This window comes from Pleuronectes platessa, chromosome 18 (genome assembly GCF_947347685.1).
Source record: "Pleuronectes platessa chromosome 18, fPlePla1.1, whole genome shotgun sequence".
NCBI classification, from domain to species: domain Eukaryota; kingdom Metazoa; phylum Chordata; class Actinopteri; order Pleuronectiformes; family Pleuronectidae; genus Pleuronectes; species Pleuronectes platessa.
The window spans coordinates 19823559-19848940 of record NC_070643.1 but is presented as its reverse complement, the minus strand read 5'-3'; the positions used below and the strand labels follow the sequence as shown (position 1 = coordinate 19848940).

The following is a 25382-nucleotide window of genomic DNA, read 5'->3' as shown; positions in this document are numbered from 1 at the left end:
AACAGCCATGAACAGAATCCGGTCGAATTAAAAGCAGGATTTAAAAAAGTTGGGCTTTGAATTTAAAATGATTAATGTGAGAGGAGAGTTATTCCAGATTCACTGATCAGCGACAGGGAGACGTCTCCTCTTCAGAGAGGTGAGGCCGTCTGACCTCTGACCTCAGCTGTGATGTGGAAGCAGGAGGTGACAGCACGACACTCAGAGCTGGACTTTGCTCCTCAGCTTCCTCCACTCAGCTCCTCCGCCTTTATAAACTCAGCCGTGAGCTGAGCAGGTCCCAGACGCAGGTTTCAGCTTCTCCCCGACTCAACAGCTCAGGTAAGACTCCGGCCGCGAGGTGTCACCTCTGACCTCACGAGATCCACCCGGAGACACTGACCTGCTCCTTGTGCACGTTTCCTTTCAGACATGAAGTTCCTCGTGGTTCTCGTCCTCGCTGTCCTCACCGGTGAGTTTTCTTATTCTGGGTGAAAATCCACAGTTCTGACGTTTGCATCGGTTAAAGGTCGGGGGGGTGTTTAATGGCCACGTGTCCTCTCGTCAGGTTGCCATGGCCGCCTCGTGCACCAGCCCAGGCCCCAGGTCGCCATGGTGAAGGATGCTTTCTGGGACTACGTCGCCAGGGCAACCCTCACCAGCGAGGACTCGCTGAAGCAGATCCGAGAGTCGGAGCTGGGACACGAACTGAAGTGAGAGAGCAACAAGGAATCAGAAACCAGCTTCACACAGTAGATACACATCGGTCACAAGAGCTGTAAAATGGACGTTGACTCCGGGTCCAGAAAGTGAAGCCAACGTAGAAGTGCCTGAAACCTGCAGTCTGTCACATGACCAAGATTCAAGATTCAAGATTCAAGATTTAAGATTCAAGATTCAAGATTTTTATTTTCAAATGCACAACAATAACATTAAGCATCGCTGGCAATTAAATGCTTGAGTCACAGGTTCTCTTCTAGCAATGCTCAAGTAATTACAACCAAAAAATAAAATAGAAATAGTATAAAATAGAATAAAATAGAATATCAACATTTAAAATAGAAAAAAATATACATATCTAAATATATATATTTACAGATGAAGAGAGAAATAAAATAAAACAACCAGCGGAGGGCGACTCCACTGGTTGCAAAGAGTCAATTTCTATAAAAGAAAAAGATTAATTTACAACTTCAGGGAACATTTCATCTATAGTGTCAAGTCTCCTTCAACACAGTGTGATGTTCATTTCATTAAATGTATCGTATCTTATCTTATCTTATCTTATTTAGTAAATCATGGCCCCGTTCAGAGTGAAATAGACAAATTATTTTCAGGCGAATTTCTAGTTGAGCATCACCCACTTTAAATAAGTAAGAAAACCCCAGTAAACTTAAGTCAGATTTGAGTTCCTTGAATAACAGTTGAAAGAACAGTTTCACCTTTATTGGAAAGCAGGGGGGTTGTTTTGAGTTTCAGCTGAGAATTCTTAAAGACTTATTCAGAATGTGTTTGTGTTTGTGCAGCGTCCTCATCTCTGAGAGCACCGAGGCCATCAAGACGTTCGCCGACACCATGCGCACTCAGGTGGCTCCTCTGACCCAGGACCTCGTGGCTAAAATTGCCCAGGAGGCCGAGCTGCTGAAGGCTCGTCTGGAGAAAGAGCTGGCCGCCGTGAGCACCAACCTGCAGCCCTACACCGAGGATCTGGAGTCCGCCCTCCAGAGGCACGTGGAGGAGCTGAAGAGCGGCGTGGTCCCCTACGCCGAGTCCATGGACCCCGAGTCCCTGAAGGCCGTGATGCAGCAGAAGACCCAGGAGGTGAAGGAGCAGCTGGACACGAGCGTGAAGCAGATGCAGGACAGGATGGTTCCCATCACCGAGGAGTTAAAGCAGAAGATGGAGCAGAGTGTGAAGGAGTTTCAGAGAAGCATGATGCCCGTGGCCGAGAGCTTCCACACGCAGCTGACCCAGAAGACCCAGGAGATCCAGGAGAACCTGGCTCCATACGGAGAGGAGATCAGGGTCAGGCTGGACAAGGACACAACCGAGCTGAAGAAGCAGCTCTCTGCTCTGTGGAGGTCCTTCACCAAGCTCACCCAGTAAAACATCTCTCACCAGTTTGAAATGATCTCCTCCTACCTCGTCGTCACTGGTCTCTGCTGCGGCAGAGGTCACGTTTCAAAATAAAGAAAAAGTGCAATACCTCGTTTTCTATGTTTTTGTGCTCTGTGAAAAATATCAGTATTTTGTTTTGACTGTTTACAACTATAACATAAAAAAACAACAATAAACACAGTGAATGAATACTATGGTTTCTTTATTATGGTAAACAACCACATCCATTAAAAATAAGAAAATACATTCTGAGGCTGTAAATTCATGAAGCTGGATATCATTATACAACATTTCTAAACCCAGTCTTTTATTAATATCACTTTTATAAATGAAGAACTGACGTGAAAGTTACAGAATGAAAGTTTGAGAGAAGAAAAAAACGATTTTCTCTTTTCTTAATGAAAAGTTTGATTGATGAACAGTAAAACACGACAGTTTCTTTGTCCTGGTTTGACAGGAGCTAACTTTAAGGTTAGTGTAAACACTTTAAACACGTGGAGTCTTATCAGCCACAATCCTGAGTCTGATTGTTGACTCGTCACTTCGGCCCCAAAGTCGAATGTTCAGCAAAAGTCTCTCAGTTTAACTTTTGTCAACTAGATCAGCAAAAGCATAAAGAAAGAGCAGCAACAATAGAAGGGAGGCTGGACATTTAAATAGGCACCAAACAGCAGGTAGAATTATTATTATTATCAGTAATAGTAGTAGTAGTTAGTAATAGTTTTAGTGTTGTCTTCTAGTAGCAGTTGTGGTAATTTGAAACCAATTGTAATAGTTTGGAGGTACTTTCCACTACTGCTTCAATAAAAATACTTCATTGATAATTATGGTAGCAAATGACAAATCATTATCTGTGTTTATGTGTAGATAAAAACTTTTATTTTACAGTATAAGAAATGCAGGAACCACCTTTATGTTTATTTCAATTAGTTTTTATTTTCTTATCTGAAGCTCTATATATTTGGTTATAAATGTGTTTTATTTTTATTTGTAATAATAATTTAACAACTTCCTTTATAGTTACAAAGTGTGTTATAAAGGCAGCAAAGGGAATCACACATATTAAAAGACAGCATTCCTTAAAAAGAACTGTAATTCTTTTAAATTAATTTTGAGGAAAAGTATACAATAAAACAGAATTCAAGTTCTGGTCAAATCCGGAAAGTCTTTCTAATAAAAGTGTGTTTCCACATTGTATAGTTTCCGGTCGATGTTTCTTCTTTACTCACAAATATCCCCAGAATCCATAATGGTTGTTGGTTTGTTCGTCAACAGGATGACGCAAAAACTACACAACATATTGACATTGGACTCGGAGGGACGAGACCTGAGGATCTGGCTCAGATGACTGGACCCTGTTTAGTGGAAGCTGAGTTCCAGGGGACTCATGGGCCTCCGTGGAGTCAACAGTCAAATGAAAAGTAGATTTCAATCTTCACAGACAATAAAGTTATTCATTACTTGAAGGTGCAGTTATTCTTTGGACGATTTCCCATCTTGTCCCAGCGGTTATTAAAGCAGACTCTGGACCAGATGAGCACAGAGAATTGGCCTTTTCCCTGCTGCCCTATCAGCAGCATGTGACCCACAGGGACACTGTCTTCTCTCAGTATCTCCTGCTGATGTCACAGTTTTTATTTACCTATCAGTTAATCCAACTACTCCACTTTGTAATTCAGAGGATTTAACCCATCGCAGGCTGAGAGATCAGATGTTGTGGTGCGTGCTCCTAATTGGACCGACCCGTGTGTCCTGGTGTGTCCTGGTGTGTCCTCGTGTGTCCTCGTGTACCCTCGGTGAGACGTGGAGACAAAATAGCACCCACAGCAATAAAAGATGACAACAGCACAGTTCACGCTGGGAACTTCGGACGCATTTATTGGATCAGATCAACGATACCTGAGCGTATAAAGACAGAGGAGCGAGACGCAGACGTCACAGATCAGGATTCCTGAGGTGAGACACACATTCAACCTTTTTATTTAATTAACTGCTGCGTCGTTCCTAAGAGAGGTTTCTTTTAACACTATGTAGAGTGATTTCTTTTCTTTTCTCTTTTTAAAAACCCATCTTCATCGGTGAAATTGTCAGATTTTTTCAACTTAAATATGTTTTTATAAAGTGTTTGATGGAACTGATTTGTTAAATGTGATTGTTTTTTCAGGTGTCTGCTTTTCTGGTCATCATGAAGGTCTTTGCAGTGATCTTTGTTCTGGCAGCTCTGTCTGGTGAGTTCAAAGTTCCACTCATGAATGACTTTTTAGATAACTGATGTTTTATTTTTATTTTTATTTTTCAATGAACTTTTACGATCAAGGACGATGTAATTTGTGAAGTAGATGTGTGAATAAAGAAGTTTAAGCTCCTGGGGCTTTAATGTTGAAAATACAGAATATGCCAGGACCCGACTGTTATGATAATAATACAAATATATCTACTCAGCTCTGATCCAATCCACCTGAAGTTGATTGTTGAGTCGTTTAATTTTCCTCCCTCACCAGGCTGCCATGCCAGGAGTATGCCCGAGGCCAGGAGCGACCCCTGGGAGGACGCGCTGGAGAAGTTCAAGGATTATTTCACCGACCTGACCTCCAAGTCCGACGCCATGCTGAAGGAAATCAAGAGCCACGAGATCACCAGAGAGCTCGAGTGAGTTTAAACCACATTACCTATGAGGTTATCAGGAGAAGTTACCGAGCTGTTATCACCTGACTGCGACCTCTGACCTCTGCCCTGACGTGCACTGTTTTCAGCACTAACAGAGTCAATATTTATTATTTCACCTATTCAAACACTAATAAACAGATATTTTTCTGTTCTGTACCTGATATGAGGTTATTCTCAGTCTTGACCCCTCACTTCTTCATGATGATACCTAACCGACCGCCCTGTGTCCCCCCCCCCCCTCTCTCTCTCAGCACCCTGATCCAGGACAGCATGTCGGAGCTGGCCGTGTACAGACAGGACATGCAGACCAAACTGGCTCCGTACACCCAGGAGGCCGCACAGCGCATGGGCGATGACCTGGACTGGCTGTCCAAAAAACTCAGTGTCCACATGCACGAGGGCCGGGAGCAGATGGAGAAGTACGGCGTGGAGCTGCAGACCATGATGGAGCAGAACGCCGAGGACGTCCGGGTCAGGGTCTCCGCCTACACCCGCAAGATGAAGAAACGCCTCAACAAGGACGCACAGGAGATCAAGAGGTGAGGGAGGGGACACTGATATATTTACTAACCAAACCTGAGGATCTTTGATTTTGAGTTTTGTGATCTTTAAAGGTACAAATAAAACTCTTTCCTCCCCTCAGTCAAGTCGCTGAATACTTCGAGGAGCTCCAGACCCGTACCTCAGACAACGTGGGGCAGATGCAGACCCGGTTCGAGCCCTACTTGGCTAACGTGCGAGACAACACCCACGCAAAGGTCACGACCCTGAATGACATGCTGATGTCACAGGTAGACAAAATGTCGATCAAGATTCAAGCCGCGGCCGAGGACATCAAGGACCGCTTGGAGGACACAGCTGAAGACATGAAGAGCACCCTGGAGGAGAAGATGGAGGAGGTGCGCTCCTGGTTCCAGCCCTATGTCTCCATGATCACAGGATAACCTGTCATCAGAGGGTCCGGACTGACTGTTGATGCACGTGTAAAGAGGGATTAATAACTGAAGTTGATAAACTATGAAAAGAGAAGTGACTGATGTGTCGTCCAATAAAAACCAGCGTCTTAAGACATGAGTACGATCACTGGTCATCAATAATGAGATTAAACTGTTTACATCTGTTACACCATCTTATCAAAGTCTTCTTTTATAAATCTGAGAGAAGGAAATCATCACATTTACATTTCAAAGCAACACAGACACTGAAACATGTTTAATTCAAATTAAATGCAAATTAAACCATCAGAATAATCTAAAAGGTAATTTAATATTAATAAAACTCACTCAACTCAACGTGTTCCAATGTGGGTTAAGATTCATTGGTTTGTTTGTCAGCAAATAAAACTGGTATTTAATAATAATAATAACAATAATCATAATAGTCATAGTAATAGTTTAAAAGCTTCGTTGTGACTAATCTTTTTCCTGGAAATGTCTTTTTTATATTTGTATATTTATACTTGAACAAACACACCACAGCTAATTCCTAGTGTGTGAAAATATACTTGGTCATAAACCCTGATCCTGGTTCTAATTCTGATCCTGACCCTGGTTCTGGTTCTGATCTTAACCGTGATCCTGATTCTGATCCTAATTATGATCCTGGTTCTGATCCTGAAACCCGAATGTTTACACCACGTGTGAATCCACGGCGCGATGAAGCCAAACTATCCCTGCGGACGTCACCGTCTCATCCAATCACAGCTCGCCTCACCCTCCCGTCGGCCAATAGAATCCATGCGTCATCGGGGGAGGCGGAAGCGTTGCGTTAGCTTGTCACTGGAGTTTCCTCCCAACATGTCCGAAGAAGCCGCTTCTCACTCGGACCCGTGTTGTTGAGCAGCCTCACGATGAGCGGCCCCTGCCGGGAGGTCGTCACTCTTCAGCTCGGACACTATTCTAACTTCGTGGGGACCCACTGGTGGAATTTACAGGTGAGGGGAAGCGGCTAGCGCTAAGCTAAAGCGAAGTTAGCTAGCTAGCATCGCGTGAGTTGACAATACTCTCACGTGCCTGACGTTGATAGAACAGCTGAAATGTGCACGTTGTTATATTTAATTATAATAAGTCAGAACAGGCGATGAGATGGATTCGAGGTTCGAGCGTGAAATAAAGTTACAGCAGCCAGTTTGTGTGATGCTAACGATGCTAACGATGCTAATGATGAAGTGTCCGCGCAGCAGGAAATGAGTGAGATTCTCCAGCAGAGTAATAACTTTTAAAAAAAGCACAAATTAAAATAGTGCTTAAGACTTTACTTTTTCCAAGCTGGAGACATTAATAAAGTTGTCCAGTAAGAAGACAGTGAGACGAGTTCCACCTTAAGAGGGGGCGACATTAATGTGACGCACAAATCAATGCATCACAATTCAATATGTATAATAATAACTGGTGCTGTGCTTCACAATATTTTGTTTATCAAGGAGCTGCAAACAGATACAAATCTAACTTCTAGGTATCAGACTGGTTGTTGTGTGTTTGTTGTTGTGTGTTTTGGCCTTTTGTCATGCTGCAATGAATCATGGGAGTGATCAGATGCCTCCCTGATGGATAACTCAGGTTGTTTTAATAATAAAGCACATTTAAAACACCATCAGAACCAAAGTGCTCAACAAAAAACTCAACAATAAAATGCACAAGGATAAAATTGATAAGAGGAAATGTGTTGATCTGCAATTTAACCTCAAATCTGCCCACAGAGGGGGAAAGTGTTTCAAGTTGAACATTTTCCGTTCCGTTAAATGGAGTTAATCTACTCTTGGTTCGCAGGATGCCTCTTTATCGTACGACCCGGAGGAGCAGCTGGGAGAGATCCAGAGCGATGTGGTGTTTCGTGAAGGACAGACCCGGGGGGGACACGTCACCTACACTCCTCGCCTCATCGCCATGGACCTCAAAGGTACTTTCATCCTCTCTCGTGCTTTTCACTGACGCTGGAAACATCCTCTGCTCTCATGGGACTTTTGTCCCCGTAAGATTAGACCGACTCTGAAAACCACATTATAATTCATGCTGCTGGTAAAACAAACATTTATTCTGAAAACTACGTCTCCTCCTCTTCTGTTTCAGGAAGTCTCCGGACGCTGCGGCAGGAGGGAAATCTGTACGATGCAGGAAAAGACCCGACCTCTGTCACATGGTAAATGAGTGGGTTCATTATTGATCTGCATTTCATAAACGATATAAATAAGCAAGGGGAGATGCTGTTTCATTTTCTTTGAAACAGCACATTCCCATGAATGATGCATTTCACATGTTTGTATGAACAATTCTTGCCCTATTATTAGAAGATGACAATATTAGAATGTGCTTTGTCTTTCAGGGATGGAAGTGTCCTGATGCATAAAGAAAGTCCCCCATCAAAGAACCCTTTTCTTGAAGATCTGGATAAATTCGATGTGAGTAATTTAAGATAGAAATGAAACTGACCTCCAGCAACATTTGCTTTTTATCAGCCTAGGAGATATTCAGAGAAAAGTAAGGAGACACGTGAGGACAGGTTTTTACTGGTGGAAGCAAAATATTACTACTTAATATATAAACATCTTCATATAATTAAGTAACCGTGCGCTTTGTTTCCATAAGGGAGAGATACTCGCCAAGGGTTTCCCAGGTAAGCAAATCCTCAACCAGCCCGATTTCACCTCAATTACAAGATGTTCTGTCGCACTGCAGTGACCAGTCTGACCAATCTCCCAGCAGCTGGTTCCCTGAGAGTGGACACGGTGAACAGTCGACTGGCCCAAGTCCAAAAGGCCTACAGGCTGGAGGGCAACGTGAAGGTGTGGTCCGACTTCCTCCGGATCCACCTGCACCCTCAAAGCATCTCAGTCATCCATCAGTACAACCACGACGGGTAAAGTGCAGAGTCTGACCTTCCCTAGCGTGTTTGAAATTCAAATCTACATCCAGTTGAAGCCTGACATCAAGTGGGAATTGTCCTCGGGAGAAGAATAAAGTTGTGTTGAATGTGAATTTGATCTACTGGTGAAATCAGAGGCTGAAAAACTTGATGGCTTTTTGGGTTCAAAAGCAAACAAACATATGGAAGCCTATTATCACCAGTGACATTTTAAAATTAAAGTCATAGTTATCAGATCGTTTGTCGACATGATATAAAAACTTTTTCTATTAAGGATGAAGAATCACAATCAAAGCACAGAAATGGATAAAATCAAGTTGCACCAAAAACCAGCCCAGAGCAGACTGAAGCTTCAGTATCGGCTTTTCTCCAGCAGATGTCAGGCTTTACGCACAATTGTACTTAACACTGAATTACACACTGGGTTTAATGATCAATTGATTTTCTTTGTAACGTATTCAAAGTACAGAAATATGTGTAAACCTACTCTGCCATCAGTTTGCATTGTTAATATCGATCACATGCAGATTTGTGGTGGTTGGTTCGAGTCTCTAACACAGAATCATGTGTGTTTGCAGCGAGGCCCATCGGCTGGAGGCCTTCGGTCAGGGAGAAGCTCTCCTGCAGGGGCCGGTGCTCGAGGAGCTGGAGGACAAACTGCACTTCTTTACAGAAGAGTGTAATTACCTCCAGGTAACTGTGGTGTTTCCACTCTTATCATTCAATGTTTTAATGTTTTCACCGTCTGCTTCTCAGAAACCTTATCTTCTATCTCTCCTCCTCCCTCTGCTTCCTGTTTTTTTTTTTTCTCAGGGTTTCCAGGTGTTTTGTGACATTGCTGATGGGTTTGCAGGGCTGGGGTCAAAGGTCACAGAGATGCTGCAGGACTCTTACAGCGGGAAAGGCATCCTGACCTGGGGCCTAGCACCCGTCAGTCACCGGGACTCAGTGAGTGGTCTCTGTGTCTACGAGTCTGTATAAGAGTCAGATGTTTTGTCAACAGGCTTCTCACACCTTGTGTTTCTCTGTCACCAGAGTCCAGTGAAGAACCTCTACCACATGTTGAACTGCACGTTAGCGACGGCTGAACTGGCCAATCACAGCTCTTTCTTCTGCCCGTTGACTCTCCGTGGTGGATTGGGCCGACGCCCCTCCTCTCCCCCAAACTTCCCTCACCTCAACTTCGATGTGAGGCTTTTTCTTTCTGGTTTTATCGTAACTATTATTCATGTTTTAAGTGATGAATGATATGTGTGGAATATTTTGTATGTGTCTTTGCTGATTTAAGACATTTCTCTGCTTCATTTCCACATTTTAATTGATTTAAAGTAAACCTACAGATACAATTTAAAGAAATTGACTTTGAATATAATAAATCTTCAATACTCCACTTGTTTTTGAGTTGAAATGTGATTTACGGACATTTTAAGATTGATAGTCTCTCTCTGATTTCTCTCTGTCCCTGTTGTCCCTCCGTCCAGCCGTCACTGTGGTTCCACTCCAGCGCCGTCTTGGCTCTGGCCCTGGACGCCCTCACTGTCCCTTACAGGCTGAGGAACAACAGCGTCCCCATGTGGCAGATGGCAGACTCGCTAGCCGTATCGGGGAGAAAGGTGAATTTTACTTTAATCCAAAATAATTACACAAAGACTGCACATGAAGCTGGATGTGTTAATTTCTCTGATACCTAAATCAATAAGTAATTTCCCCCTTTTCCTTTCTCTCTCATTGTGATCGGATCCTTTGAATTGTAGGTGGTGGCTGCTTACGGCGCCGTCCCCTTTCCCATGATGCACGGCAGCTCTCTGCCTGACGCCCTGAGCGCCTGTTCGGACGCTCTGCCCTGGAAGCCTCTGTCATCGTGTCCGGAACCAGGCGACAGTCAGTGCTACAGCCAGTGGGCGACGCTCAGAGGCTTTGAGGACCAGAGACTGATCAGGTGGGAGTTTTATGTTGTTTGTTGTTTTTCATTATATTTTAGATTGGTAGCAGCTTCATCTACGTATAAGTGCTAAAACCACATCGAGTCCAGAGGTGGCTAACAATGACCTCAAGCTTCAGCTTTATCTGGATTTAAGTATGAGAGAGTCTTGTATAAAGGATACAGGCTGTCATCACCACATTAGAAATTAAATCTGTTTTCAATGTGTTGCTGAACTACTGATCTTCTTACAGCTCTCTGGCTCCAGGGACAGAACCTGCCTCACCCCTCCACAGCCTCCACAGCGGAGAAGACGTCCTGTCGTCTTACATCGGATCGTTCTATCCTTCAGCTTCTCTGTGAGTCCCAACACAGACTCGTTATTTAAACTGTTTAACCCCAACAGGAGACACTGTATTGTAACCGCCGCTCTCTCCGCCCTCTCCCAGCGCTCTGCAACTGGTGTCGACTCCCAGTAAGTTGACGCCACCGTTCCCTCAGATTTTCGGCCAGTCCCTGAATCCTCAAGGCTTCCTGCAGAGCCAGGCCCCCCCCTCCGGCTGTGAGTACTTTTATATTTTCAACCTTTTATTTGCTTCTGTGCCTTTCTGTCATTTACCTGTATCGTTTCACGCTCCTCTCTGCAGCGCCAGCCCCGTTGGTGAAGTCCGTCCCGGTCATGACGTCCCTTCAGTCCGGGCCTGCACTCGGCACTTGGCTGTCGGAGCTGCATCGGGCTGCCGGTGCTTTCGACATCCGCCGCGTGGCCCCCAGCTTCCTCTCCCAGGGCCCCGAGATGGCCGATTACGAGGAGGCCATGGAGCAGCTGGGTCTGATGGCCCGATGTTACAGAGACAGCAGCGGCGGGACGAATCGCTCGTCTTCCTCTGATGACGACTGATGTGGAACAGATGTTTACAGCCTGCATGTTCTCCCTCAGACATGAGGAGCTTTGCTGGTTAAAGGACCAGGACTGAATCACATGGTCACTAAAAGACATGAACGTTTGAATAGTTCAGATTTAACTGCAGCTTAAATTACAGAGTTTGACTTCCAAAAAAAAGGTACATGTGTAGGATTGATCAGGAGGTCAATGGATGTAGCATCATGAGTGTTAGCACTGCTCTTACTTCAATGCCTGTGTAATTAAATGCATTTTTTACTAAATGTACAACATACTGTATAAACATGAACCTCTCACCGCACAGTCCAGAGTGACCTGGAGCTACAACACACAAAGTATTGAATGTGAATTCATGTAGTTGGTTTAGTTAATGATTAACTGACACTTAGTCTCATCTGATTTACCATTTCACACTTCAGTTTAGAAATGGTTTGATTTAGTAAAGATAACATCACAAATCCCATTAAAAAGAACAATGGCAGCAGGAGGGTGTTTATGGACTGGAGGGAAATAAACTGTTCCTGTCTTATGACTACATATTGTTGAAATCATAAATATACAGTTAATAAATCAGCAGATAAGGCTGATGGTCACAAAGAATGAGGGCAACAGCCTGTTGACTGTAGAACCACAGCATTTTGATTTAATCAACCAATAATTAATTTTATGGCTCCAACCAGTAGAGTTACAGTGTCCGTACATTTTGTTCTTTGAGACTTGTGACGTAATAGAAACCTTTGGCCACTGAAATCTAATCTGAGTCAAAGTGACATCTGGTTAAAGCTGTGAAGAAATGTTTTGTGAGTGTGACCGCCCAAATGTAGTCGGTTAATCTGAGGGTAAATTTACATTTTGGCCAAATTTAAGAAAATTCCCTCACGTGTTTTTGCGGTTATAACGATGTACAAAAGAAAAGAATCGGTTGCAGTAGAACAAAAGAACCACAGATACAAAACCAAATCCAGAGCTGGTATTTTTTTTTTAATCTGAAATAAAATGATACAAGGGTTTCACAAAAGGTGAGGAGATGCCACAACACGATCCCACCAGGCATATTGACAAAAAAACGGTATGCTCCTACATGTGATTAAAAAAAAAGGCTAAAGACGCACGCACACACACCATATCATCATTTAAACTTATAAAACTGAGATTGCACCCTGTTATTTTACAAACACCTCCACACGAGACGTCTAATGAAAACATATGCTGCCTAAAGGTCAAATGAAATGGAGTAGCATAAAAGACATCAAGCGGGAGTGCCTGGTTTCCTACAGCTATTTATCAAAAAACAGGAGGCAGGGGCAGCGTCTGGGGGACGTAGATGAGGGACGGGGGTGTGGGGTGGTGGGGGGGAGACACTGGGATGAGGGCTCATGACAAACAGTCCACGACCTGAAACTAGGAGCGGGAACGGGAACGAGACGGGGAGCGGGATTTGGAGCGGGACTCTGATCGTGAGGCGGAGCGGGAGTGCGTGCGGGCTTTGGCAGGTGGGGGGGAGCGGGACTTGGATTTAGACCGGGATTTGGACCTGGCTCTGGATTTGAGGTCGACCGGGCTGCGGGAGCGGGAGCGAGAGCCCCTCTCGGGCTCGCCTCCCTCGTCGTCACTCTTGGGCGGCTCGCGGCCCTTTGAGCCCGACTTCCTGGAGCGATCTTTGATTCCTGATCGAGAACGAGACCTGGAGCGAGAGCGGGACCTGGACCGGGAATCCTCCTTCTTTATCTTCTTCCCTTCCTTCTTGGCCTTTTTGCTCTTGGGGCTGCGGCTCTTGGGCGAGCGGCTCTTAGGGCTCTTGGGGGAGCGGCTCCTGGGGGAGCGGCTCCTGCTGCGGTCCTTGTTCTTCTGAGCGCCGTTGCTGCGCTCCTCTTCCTCCTTCTTCACCTTAGTCTTATTCTTCTTGCTACGAGATCGGCTGCGGGACTGGGACGCCGCCCTGTGGACCAGAAACAGAACTACATGTTATATTTCATTCTTTGGTCTGCTCAGCTTTCTCATTTAATAAAAACATCCACATAAGAAAACCAGAACTTAAGAACCTGTCAGTACCAATGTGATATAGGTTATTAATCAATGCCACTACAGACCGGCGACTCATATTTCAGTGCCACGGCCAAAGAGTTACCAGTAAGAGTCAGACTGGTGCATATCTAGTAAAACCACAGCCACCCCGATCACATTCTCCTCTGGGGAAGCTTAGATTTCTCACCTGGAGCGAGAGCGGCTGCGGCTGCTGCTCTCACTGCGGCTGCGGCTCTTGCGAGACCTGCGGCTCCTGGAGCGAGACCTGAGTCGGAGAAATAAAAAGAATGTCAGCAACAATCTGTCAAGTCGCCATCTTTCTCTTCCCTTCTCTCAACAGTTGTATGCTTCTCTCACAGGCTGTATTGCTGTTTGGAAGCAGACGAATATAAAGATAGGAATCAATGCAGTGATGTGTCTCTAACCTGGAGTGGCTGCGGCTGCGGGAGTAAGAGCGGCGGCGCCGGGCTCCGGGTCGGTCCTCAATGAGCCGGATCTTTCTGCCGTTCACCTCGGTGCCGTCCAGCTTCTCCAGGGCCCTCTTCATGTCAGAGTAGAGCCTGAACTCTATCACCCCTTCGTTTTTACGGCCCTTGTGGGTGTCGGCGTAAGTCACCTCCCCTGCCTGCCTCATGTAGTCCTTCAGAGACGAGGAGACAAAGTCAGCCACTGATGCTCGTTGTCACAATCTAATTCTGTGTTTTTCAGTTTGAATCATCTGTGTGAGAATGTCTTACCTTTAAATCCTGCCAGCTGCAGCGGCTGGAGAGATTCTCAACAATGAGCCGATAGTCTGTCCTTATAGGCGGACCATATCTGTCTCTTCCAAAGCGTCCATAGCCACCTTTCAAGGCAACAGGGAAACAGGGAAATGAGGACCAGACACAAACAGCTGTGATGCAGTTACACTACACTCAGAGCTACACCCTAATAAACATTTCAATATTCTCTTGGGAAAAGAAAAAAAAAAACATTACAAAAAAAATCATTTAAATCCAGAAAAAAAAAGTATATTCCTATGAATTTATTCAAAAGCCTACACCTATATGAGAACTTTAGCAGATAAAACTTTTTTTTTTTTTTTTAGAAACGCTCACTAAGCCTGTTATCTTAAGAAATCAAATTCAAGAGCATAACTGATCCAGGAAGTACTTACGGTGAACTACATCAAGTTTCTAAGCTAGCCTATCTAAAACATTTCACTGTTACAAAACATGTTCTGTTTTTTTTTCAGGCACCTATAAGAGCTGAACCCACATCTGTTCCTAACCCCATGGCATCCTCACCACCCGGCCTTGGCCTAATGGGAAAAGCGGTCTTCATTCACAATGGCTCCCTTTTTTGGTCTGCCCAGGGGCCCAGAATGGTCAAACCACACTCTTGGAAAGGGGGGACACCATGGCCAGCAATAGGGGCAGGCAGTCAGCAAAGGACTCTTTCAATTAAAACATTGAGGTTCTTTGTTAAATCTTTACCTTTAAATTGACAGTCATTTTAAATAAATAAAAAAAAATGGAATAAGACATCAATAGATAACAATTTAACAATCAGTACGGTTATTTTACAATATTTTAAATCAAGACAGTTATATTCCTTTTCTATCATTAAGCCCCATCACATATTCACAACACATGGAAACCCAAGATTTGTCAAGTCATTGGTGGCTCTGGTGCACACTGACAAGGAAACCTCCACCCAGCTCCACTATTCTTTTAGACGACAGAGCCGCTAGGCGCCGCAGTGAGTTCTGCTCGAGCGCCGTCTAACTCGTCTACGTGCAACACAAAAATAAAAACAGAGACTTTGGAATGAGCGACACTAAGACACACCTAAACAAGCTAATCAGAAAACCAGGAGGACCCACTGACACCAGGGTTAGGCCCCAAACGTTCACACTACTAGCTTTCAAAAAACGTAAAAGAAAATTTGGAAATGCTGCTGACCCACTTGTAGTTTGATGACCTCTGGGATGCCCTGAAGACTGTGAGGGGGATTGTAACGGTTTGTCGTGGTCTGTGGTCCAAGAAAAAGAAGTCCCTGGTATTATTATCTGTGCATCTTTTATGGTTGGGAAAATACGTTTTGTTATATATAATCGCAGATTTTCGAAATATTACCATCTAGGCCTGTATCAAAACATTCATTAAGCTAAATGTCTTGAATGGAAAGTATCACAAACACACAACCCCAAATTTTTACGAAAACTTGGATGTGAGTTGAATGCACAGCAGCCACCAAGGACGAGATTTAAAACATTTTTTCCCCCTTCGTAAATTTAGATCAAAGATTCCCTTAAATGAATGAAATCTCTCACCAAATGACATCATTCATGTGAAATGACAGAAATACTCTTCTGGACACTTACTCCTTCCGCCGCCTCCTCCTCCACCTCCTCCTCCTCCACCACCACCACCGTAGCCTCCATCACGCCGGGGCCCCTTGGTGTGCTCCACGATGACCCGCTCTCCACACAGCTCTTTGCCGTTCAGGTCGTACACGGCATCGTCTGCGTCGCGGGGGTCATCGAATTCAACAAACCCATAGCTGCAGAGGGAAGAAGACACTGGGTTACAACAAAGGATGCACACAACAACAACACAGGTCAGGTGTTTAGACTCAAGCCCACACATGTACTACAATAATAGGGAGTGCATAATTTCTGAGTTTTCCTAAGATTGTGTTATCAGAGAACAGGGAGTAATGAAATTGAGGTTTGACATTTGACAGTTTAAGCATAAACTTTACTATAAACAACTACAAAATATATATAAACATAATTCTAATCATGAATGTACACAAACACCCACTGCCCATTCTATAGATCTAATAGAAAGTGATTGTTGTGTTGAAACATGTTGATTAGTTAAAACAACATCTCCAGCATTGTTAAGCCTTCAACTAACAATCAAACTCTATGAATGTATTATTTCCTTAGTCAATTATTATCCATAACAATGGGATCATAGTTCTACTACACAATAAAAGCACGATCGTTCAATTGGCCTATTTATTTACTTAACACATCAAAGGGCACCGCGCCTCGAACTACTTTTTAATCCGGTCTCGAACGTGTGAAGGTTCCACTCAACCAATCACCGCAGCGCTCTCTGTACGAATGTATGAGCTAAAAGAGGAAGTCGGCGCGTGCAGCTGCGAACACGTTCGAGCACGTTTAACAACACGCGCACGATATTCGAACAAAGTGTCTCTGATCCTCGGGGTTTACACGTGCGGGTTGTGCACCAAACACAAACAATCGCCCGTGACATTGCCACGTCCAACGGCTAGCTACGGTTAGCTACCCGCGGCTGTGCGGAGGAGATCGAACAAATCCCACCACGGGGCCACGCACGGCCGGGTAAACACGCATAAAACACCGAGAAACGCGGGTTGAAGCAGAGCTAGCACATCCGTGGGGATTAAATCACAGGATACACGGCGGCGGGTGTAGCATTAGCATGCTAGGCCCGTCAGATAGGCCCGGTCAGCGCGTCGGGTCCGCGGCCTGCAGCGCGGTGGCTCCACGGGGGAAACCGAATAAAGACCGAATCCGGAGGGAGGGAGTCGTTACCCGTTCTTCAGGTCCACCTCCAGGATCTTCCCGTAGCCCTTGAAGAACCGCTCCACGTCCTTCTCCCGGGCGCGGTAGCTCAGTCGGCCGATGTACACCCTGGACATCTTGTTAGCTCGTGTGCTAGCGCGGCGTGAAGCGGGCAAGCGCGAGGCGGCGGAGAAACATGCACGCGCTCCTCTCACACAATAGGTCGCGGCGGCGGGAGGCGTGGCTTCAGTAGTGGGGAGGGGGGGTTTGTTGGGACCCGAGTTGAGACTGTCAGGGGGCGTCTTGACTCGCAGGCAAGACCTAGGGCAAAAATATAGACAGGGGCAAAAGTTACAACAATGTTTACATTGGTCAGCTAGCCATTGTTAGCATATAACAGTTCATAACATAAACCGTTATTATTTAGATGTCCCAACAGAATAAACCTGACCTGATAACGTCCCAGGTGCAAAGAGACAGTGTGTACTTTAGACATGAGGCCATTGTTACCAAATAATAGTTCATAATAAGGCGTAACGCTGCATTTCACGCAAACTAACATCGTAATAAAACGTACACATACATTAATTGGACAGTAATATGTGTACAATACAATCAATGATGGAATCAGGCCCGGATCTAGACTGCTCAGATTGGGGGGGCACCTTTTCACACAGTGGACTTAGGGCTGAGAGTTCTTCCAGTTTTAAAGAACTAGGAAATTAAACCAAGCCATGGTTATGTAAAGTAATGTCATGTAATGTAATGTAATGTAAAGTAATGGTATAATAAAAAGTGTTACGTTACTAGGGCCAAGCTCTGAGGTGTAATGGGACTTGGCCTAATACCGGTCTATTAATATAATACAATACAATACAATATAAGTGTATTTCTACCGACCTGTAGATTCGACTAATCGACTAACCCGTTACTATCGAACATGTTGGGGGTCTTTAATTAGTCCACCTTTCCCTCCCTGACGGCTCGACCTGTGGTGACCTGTGTAATCCGCGGGGGGGCGGGGTTAAGAGCCTCACACACACACCGAGCGTCCCTGTCCTGTTACCGGTCCTCTAAACTCTTCTTCTGCCGCTTTCCTTCACACAATGTCCGCCGCGGGTTGATGTGGCTCCGGTGGAGCAGGTCGACGCGGGTTCGCTCAGCCGGTAGAGTCCCGACAACTCGCTCCTTCAATGGGTTGAGGAGCGAGTTTGGAGCGGGAGGGAAGTAACGGTACTCGGCGTTAGCTCCATGTTAGCTTCGCAGCAACAGGTCGGCTAGTCCCCCCCCCCCCCTCCCCCGGGGCTCGGACATGGAGCGCTCCGCTTTCTCGAAATACTCCTGGATCGACTTCGTGTTCTCGGTGATCGGAGTGTGCACCTTCCTGGTGGACTGGGCATCGGACGTGTGGGTGGCCACCGAGTTTTACTGCCGCGGGGACCTGCTGTGGTTCTCGGTGCTGATCGGCCTCATGGTCCTGTCCTCGGTCGTGGTCCAGATGTTCAGCTGGTTCTGGTTCAAGTACGACCGGGAGCTGCCCGGGTTCAGCGGGCGGCCCGGAGCGGGGACGGTGATGTTCGTGGACCGGGTGAAGCTCTGCTGCCTGCTACATGTGCTGCAGCTCGGCTTCCTCTGCAGGTGAGTCCCGGTCTCTGGCTCCAGGAGTTCAGCTCAGATGTTAGAGTTTAAAACCTTCAAACTGGACTGAATATTAATATTAATAATGTAATAGCATTGTTAAAAGAGTCATGTTGGTCATTATAATGAGAAAAGGACCTCTGCTAACTCTGCTGATTGAAAATAACATTTTATGACATCAGTCTTATTACCATGGGCATTATTCTCTATTTATTAATATGGACTTAATGCAAATAATCAGCTGATTAATCAATGATAATTAAATCGTTGGTTGCTTCCTTGGAGATTTGTTTAGAGAACTTTATCTCAGTCTTGTCGAGGGTAAAGTCACTTGCATCACTTTATTTCATGCAGACGTTTAATGAAAATTTACACCTGTGGAGAAATCACTCCCAGTTTGACTATGATTTACAGCACCAGTAGCTATTTGACTGTATCAATGCTGAAGAATAGCTTGCCTTGTGTTATTTATAGTGATTTCCCAACATGTGTAGAGTTTCATCGATAGTTTTGCATGAAATAAAGTTTTGCAAGTTCACTTTAAAGTTTGCTTAACCATTCCCAAATTAGGTATGTGATAACATTTGTTTTATGTTAATGTTTGATGATGTAAATAGTTTAGACTTTTTTACTTAAAACTTTTCCTAAGTGATTATTTGTCTTCACTATTATCACACCTCATTTCTCCCGTAGAGAAACTCAACCAGGCAAACTAGTAATGACATTTGTCAGGTTCTGACTGTAAATCCGGTTTGGAAACAAATAAATCTAATGAGCCAGAAGAGAACTGGATTTTTAAAATACACAACAGACAGTGAGTCAATAGGGTTTGAAAAGCGTTGAGTATGAAGGGCGTGATTCTCAGCTTCACAAGACGCTCAATGCATCGCGCCTCATTGCTTCTTTTCTTTTTAAAAGCTTTGTGTGTTTGGTTTGTGACACGTTCTCACAGTTTGTGTGTGTTTCATGCTCCTCTCTGACACGCTCCTCCCTGCAGGCACATCTCCGCCATACGTCAGGGCTTCAGGGTCTGGTGGCGGAAGGAGGAAGGGTCCGAGTACGCCGTGTACCTGACACATGACCTCAGCATGCTGCGCCTCATCGAGACGTTCTGTGAGAGCGCGCCGCAGCTCACCCTCATGATCTACGTCATGCTGAGCACCAACAAGGCCAGGACGGTCCAGTGTGAGTTCCTCTTTACTAAGATTTACCTACAAGCAAGTACATGTTTTGTGGTTTAATCAAATATAGCTGCAGGGTTGAGGTTTCTTCCAGCCGGGTCCTGGTAAGTCAGGATACTGATAGTTTAACTTCTGTTTTTGCAGTTGTGAGCATTGCTGCATCCACCACCTCCATCGCCTGGATGGTGGTGGACTACCACCGCTCCCTGCGCTCCTTCCTCCCGGACAAAGCCAAGCAGGGCTGGGGTTCCTCCCTCATCTACTTCCTGTGGAACCTGCTGCTCATCGCCCCCCGTGTGGCGGCGCTCGCTCTGTTCGCCTCGGTGCTGCCCGGGTACATCGGCGTCCACTTCCTCATCCTGTGGCTTGTCTTTGTGTTGTGGGTGTGGCGGCAGAGGACCTACTTCATGGACAGTGTGGCTGGCGAGTGGCTCTACCGGGCCACCGTGGGACTCATCTGGTACTTCAGCTGGTTCAATGTGGCCGACGGTCGGACCCGGGGCCGGAGCCTCGTCTACCATTCCTTCATCACCACGGACGCAGGAATCCTGCTGGTGACCTGGTGGTGCTACAGAGACCCGGTCCAGACCGAGTCCTACGCCCTGCCTCTGATCATCACTCTACCTTTCATCTACCTCCTGGGACTGCTCTTCAAAACCCTCTACTACTGCTGCTTCCACCCCAAGCTGTGGAGGCCCCCGATGAGGGACCCCGGGCTGCCCGCTGATCTGCCTGATGCTGAAGTGTCCTTCAGAGACATTTCCATCCAGGACGTCACGCTGTCCTCCGAGCTGCTCAACAAACGCATGGCATGCCACGCTTCTAATTTTTACTCAGAGGAGGAAGACGCTGGACAGACGGACAAAACCAGTAAAGCAGAATCCCCATGTCTATGATATCTGTGATGTCTCAGCCAATAGTATTCAGCCGATAAACGTAAACCTTGTGTGGAAGTGATGGAGTGTTGTCCGTCTCCATCGACTGTTTCCTGTGCTCAGTGTTAACCACAGACTGTTTATATCATGAAGAAGGAAAGAAATGAAAGTCATCTTCGTATCTGACCGGATTTCAACCAACATACAAGCTCAGAAACAATACTTGAAACAAAATCCTATTCACGGTATATGTTCAGGTACTTTGTACAAAAATCTAGTATTACAACGACTTAATACAAGAAGAAATATTAAAGGAATAAGATAAAACAAAATCCTGTTTTGAATTAATGTCATCACACAGAATACACGGCAATACATCTCAACTCTACTTGAAGCTGCTGTAATATGATAAGCTAGGTTTTGGAAAAATGCTCGTAAAGTTTTTTTACAAGTGAATGTATTTGAATGTCTTGATACAGGAAGTCAACTTGTACATGTGGAAGTTGTTTCACCTCTTGCCAAAGGTTTGTTGTGGTTGCGTCAACACCTTGTTTTTCCACAATGCAAACGTTCTAATTTCTCAACCTGTTACCAACATCTGATCCCTGTTACTTTTGGAATTTGCTTTAAAACTTTAAAAGTTTATACTATTCAGGGGTTTCACATTTACAACTGATGTGCATTGTAAATGTGTGTGTGTTGTACTGTTGGGTTGTGTCACAGCTGCTACCGATACAACCTGTCTGAAGGACCTTGAATGTAGATCCGACTCATAAGCTCTACTTATGAGTCATTCTCTTGTTTAATTGTCACATCATTTCCCTATAACTTCAATTCAAACTCATCAAAACAAACTTTTCCCTCAGTTTATGAGTTATACGGTGCTAAACAGTTATTGTAGGTGAAGCATGTTCACTTTAAATCTCTTTAAAAGTCTGTTCAAGTTGTCGTTATCGGTTTGTGTTATTTTTACATGTCAAACCTGTTATAGTTGATTCATTTCACAAAAATGTTCCTAAGCAATGTTCAAAGACAAGATTTGTGCTCCGGCCTCTGCTGAGTGGATGTTTTTTCTCATTTGCCAAGTGCAATTATTAAAAACAAACACCTGTATGAACAGTTTCAATTTGTGTGTTTGCACTTGTTCTGTTTCCCAGAGGTGACACAACATGAGTAGGAAACGGCTGCTCTACAGTTTGTCTTTAAGTTGTGCTGTGCGCTCAAGAGGGTTGTCCCATGGGAGTGGTCACACTTTGTAGGTTCAACACTGAACCTTTGCTCCTTTCATACTTTCAGTTGTCTTTCTCTCCAACAAGTGTCAACAGTGCTCCGGCATGGAGCAGCCCTCAGATCAGCCGGTAAACGACTCCCAGGCTGTGTTTAAGTATCATACTGTGGACTTCCTCTTCACTCTCCTGGGTCTGGTGTTCCTGGTGCTCGACATTGTCCTGGATTTCCTTGCAGCGGTGAGTTTTTGCCAGGAAGGGGAGTACGTGAGCCTCGGCGTCCTGCTGCTGTTCCTGCTCGGCTCCTCGGTGCTGGGGCAGCTCTACAGCTGGCTGTGGTACAGCTACGAGGACTTTCGCAGGGACACCAAGGTGGAGAGATGCCTGAGACTGTGGCAGCTCCACCTTCTTCATGTGCTCCAGCTGGGAATCTACTTCAGGTAGGTGGCCTTATAATCCCATCTCCTGTATGTTGTATAGTATTTAGAGCTGTAAATGAAGCAGTTTGACATTGCATCACTTCGCATAATACCAGGCAGTTTCGTTTTTAGATATTCATCTGTGTACTCCACCCTGAACTGTCCCTCGAGGAATATAATGAAGTTCATCGAGGCATCTCTGTACTTGATTTGATCACATTTTAAAACACTTTGTTTCTTTGAATATTCCTATTATGAAAACTGGCTTTTGTAGAAGCCAGAATTCACGGCTTTTCATTCCCAGATGAAACTTTCATGAAGAACTGAAAATGACTCCCTAGTGACACCAAGGATGCCAAATATACACTGGTACCAGCTTCTCTTACATAGATTTCCCAGTTTCCCCAGTTTTCAATGAAACTCAATATATATTTGATATGTTTTCTTACAGCTTGACTGATGTGTTTTTAGGGTCGATACTGATATTAGGGAGTAAAAGTATCTAATACAGATATATTTGCCATTATATTTTTGTCATTAATTACTAAGATGTCATTAACCAACCCTTAACTCTATAACGAATAACTATTAATGAAAATGAAACATAAATAGAACTTGAACCTGAAACTGAACCCTCACAAGACTGAACTGGTTTTCCTTCCAGGGAAATGCTCTCCCAGCTGGAAGCAAACTGTAATTACTTGATTCTTGCTGGTCTCATGGTTCAATGAACTTATTGTAAGTAGCTTTAGATAAAAGCGACAGCTAAATGTAATGTAACCTGCACTAAGTAATTTTACTCTGAACTATTTATTCTATAAAATTAGAGCTACATGCGACCAAACTTTAATACAAAAATATGTAAAGGACCCACAAAATGTCCCGACTACACAAAAGAGGATGGACATTTTGGAATGAAATCATTGATGGGACCTTTGGGGCCCTTTGATCTACAGTTAACACAATCAGCCTTATTGCTTAGTAATATCATTTATTATGGGATTAACTGGTTCTCTCTCTTCTCAGGCATGCCGGCGTCGTGGAGGCTTCAGTCCACAGCTTCCTCACAAAGTCCCGCCGGCCCGAGGATGTGGCCGTGTACCTGACCCATGACCTCAGCATGCTGCGGCTGTTTGAGACCTTTTCGGAGAGCAGCCCTCAGCTCGTGCTCATGCTCACCATCATCCTGCAGCGGGGTCAGCTGGACCCTGTGACAGGTGATGTTCTTACTTAATTCCAGTACTGAAGTGTGTCTGCCTTCCTTAGAGCTCCAGAACCGGAGGAGTTCAACTCGTAAACCCACTGAAGTGAAAACATAGATTTAATACACGTGTTGGACCTCGGTGCTTCCTCCTCTCTGACATTCTGCCTCTTGACCTCTGACCTCCTCAGTGCTGAAGGCCCTCTGCTCGGCCGCAGCCATCGCCATCAGTGTGACCATGTACCACCGCTCCCTGCGCTCCTTCCTGCCCGACAAGATGGACCAGGGGCTGGTCTCCTCGGTGGTCTACTTCCTCTGGAACCTGCTCTTCATCGCGTCTCGAGTCGTCGCCCTCGCCCTCTTCGCCTCCGTGCTGCCCTGCTTCATCTTCAGCCACTTCGTTTGCTCCTGGCTGGTTTTGTTCTTCTTCGCCTGGAGATCCAAGACCAGCTTCATGGATAGCCCCGGTGCCGAGTGGCTTTACCGAGCCACTGTGGGCCTCATTTGGTATTTCAACTGGTTTAATGTGGCGGAGGGGAGCACCAGGACCAGGCAGCTGTTCTACCACGGGTACAAACTGGTGGATATTTCCCTGCTCTGTGGCCTGTGGTGCTGGAAGATAACCACAGAACCATCTCACAGTGGAATAACTCCCTTTTATGCTCTAATCACTGCTGTCAGTGTCGTGTCTGTTTACCTCCTTGGCCTCTTATTTAAAATAATATATTACAAGCTCTACCACCCAAACCTGGACAGAGAGCAGATGACAGGTGTCTCTGTTGGGATGACCCAAAATGGAGATGAGGCCCCTGTAGGTAAATCACTTTCTGGTGACGAGGTGGACTTAACGCTGATGGGCTCAGGTGCTCAGACCCGCCGCTTAGTTAGTTATTCTAATGAGTCATCAGATACAGACGTTGCATTTCGCTGCGGGCCCAGCTCACCACCACCGCCGGCCAGCGTTGGCCGCTGCAATAACAGAATGAGGAAGATGGCCGATAACTTCTACTGCTGACCAGCCGTCACTTGACATCCACACAGGGAGTGAGGTTGGAAAGAGACGTGAGTCATGCAGGCGTCTGTCATCACGCCACTGAGTTCACGGGACTTTGACCTGATCAGTAACCACACATTCAAACTCATGAGGCGCTACTGGGGTTCCAGGTGGAGACGGCTTCTACCTCACAGGCACTTTGTGGTGTTCCTTTGTGTTGACCGTCTATCATTATCAATATTATTATTATTATTATTATTATTAATAAAACAATAGTTGTTCACATTACGTGGGAACAGTTATTGGCTGCTGTATTTATTCCTCCTGCTCATCTGCTCTGGATTTGAACAGATCTTATTCTAAATGATTCATTTTAAGGGACTGGAAGAAAATTAATCTGTCACTTTTTAGAGAAGCAAAGTCCTCCCCGGGTTTAATCACTGTTTCGTTAGACCCTTAGTTTCACTTTGCGAAAAATAAAGTATAAGATAATAGAAGGTCCGTTAGTAGAGGACCAACAGACTCCTTCTGGTAAATTAAATTCAGCTTGATCCAGATTTTTATTTGAATCTGAATCAAATTTCACACGTCTGCTTTTTTTCCGATCAAGATCCGGGATTTATTTCCCAGGAAATCTCACTAAATACTCCAGATAATATCTCTAAATGTTTCATCTCGCCTCAAGTTTCCCTTCAATCTGTTCACATGTATTTTGCATAACTCAGCTGACAAACAAAAATGTGGACGCGTGAGATCTAAACCACATTGCTCGAGGTAAAACATTTTTTGCATGCGGAAGTTTCAAAAGCGCCGGGACGGATTCTGATCTGTT

General features: G+C 45.0%; 6 protein-coding genes across 9 annotated transcripts; 5 read left to right on the top strand and 1 right to left on the bottom strand.

Annotated features, from left to right (window-relative positions):
- The first annotated feature begins 411 nt into the window (after positions 1 to 411).
- On the top strand, positions 412 to 2197 carry LOC128461757 (apolipoprotein A-IV). The gene is made up of 3 exons (XM_053446854.1): positions 412 to 451; positions 548 to 692; positions 1506 to 2197. The coding sequence occupies exons 1-3, from the start codon at positions 412 to 414 to the stop codon at positions 2083 to 2085; spliced, it is 765 nt and encodes a 254-aa protein (XP_053302829.1). The 3' UTR covers positions 2086 to 2197.
- Positions 2198 to 3767: 1570 nt separating this feature from the next.
- Positions 3768 to 5838, top strand: apoea (apolipoprotein Ea). The gene is made up of 5 exons (XM_053446852.1): positions 3768 to 4053; positions 4262 to 4325; positions 4599 to 4746; positions 5016 to 5303; positions 5408 to 5838. The coding sequence occupies exons 2-5, from the start codon at positions 4283 to 4285 to the stop codon at positions 5706 to 5708; spliced, it is 780 nt and encodes a 259-aa protein (XP_053302827.1). The 5' UTR covers positions 3768 to 4053; positions 4262 to 4282; the 3' UTR covers positions 5709 to 5838.
- A 672-nt stretch (positions 5839 to 6510) lies between these two features.
- Positions 6511 to 11985, top strand: msto1 (misato mitochondrial distribution and morphology regulator 1). 2 transcript variants are annotated; one of them, XM_053446823.1, is made up of 14 exons: positions 6511 to 6697; positions 7533 to 7662; positions 7833 to 7902; positions 8086 to 8161; positions 8349 to 8376; positions 8466 to 8619; positions 9204 to 9318; positions 9439 to 9573; positions 9661 to 9813; positions 10107 to 10238; positions 10380 to 10564; positions 10801 to 10905; positions 10996 to 11108; positions 11194 to 11985. In XM_053446823.1, exons 1-14 carry the CDS (start codon positions 6614 to 6616, stop codon positions 11445 to 11447), a joined length of 1734 nt encoding a protein of 577 aa, XP_053302798.1. In that variant the 5' UTR covers positions 6511 to 6613; the 3' UTR covers positions 11448 to 11985. The 2 variants fall into 2 exon arrangements, with proteins under 2 accessions (XP_053302798.1, XP_053302797.1); XM_053446822.1 differs by having other exon boundaries at positions 8463 to 8619.
- Positions 11986 to 12410: 425 nt separating this feature from the next.
- Positions 12411 to 17231, bottom strand: srsf4 (serine and arginine rich splicing factor 4). Of its 3 annotated transcripts, none has more exons than XM_053446829.1 (7): positions 17047 to 17231; positions 15841 to 16019; positions 15423 to 15488; positions 14213 to 14319; positions 13901 to 14115; positions 13663 to 13740; positions 12411 to 13389 (listed from the first exon to the last, which is right to left on the bottom strand). In XM_053446829.1, exons 1-7 carry the CDS (start codon positions 17151 to 17153, stop codon positions 12852 to 12854), a joined length of 1290 nt encoding a protein of 429 aa, XP_053302804.1. In that variant the 5' UTR covers positions 17154 to 17231; the 3' UTR covers positions 12411 to 12851. The 3 variants fall into 3 exon arrangements, with proteins under 3 accessions (XP_053302804.1, XP_053302806.1, XP_053302805.1); XM_053446831.1 differs by having other exon boundaries at positions 15419 to 15488; positions 17047 to 17189; XM_053446830.1 differs by lacking the exon at positions 15423 to 15488.
- xkr8.3 (XK related 8, tandem duplicate 3) lies at positions 17215 to 21832 on the top strand. The gene is made up of 3 exons (XM_053446835.1): positions 17215 to 18654; positions 19652 to 19839; positions 19980 to 21832. Exons 1-3 carry the CDS (start codon positions 18329 to 18331, stop codon positions 20729 to 20731), a joined length of 1266 nt encoding a protein of 421 aa, XP_053302810.1. The 5' UTR covers positions 17215 to 18328; the 3' UTR covers positions 20732 to 21832.
- Positions 21833 to 21873: 41 nt separating this feature from the next.
- LOC128461743 (XK-related protein 8) lies at positions 21874 to 24838 on the top strand. Its single transcript, XM_053446828.1, has 3 exons — positions 21874 to 22376; positions 23382 to 23572; positions 23748 to 24838. Exons 1-3 carry the CDS (start codon positions 22045 to 22047, stop codon positions 24569 to 24571), a joined length of 1347 nt encoding a protein of 448 aa, XP_053302803.1. The 5' UTR covers positions 21874 to 22044; the 3' UTR covers positions 24572 to 24838.
- The last annotated feature ends 544 nt before the right edge of the window (positions 24839 to 25382 follow it).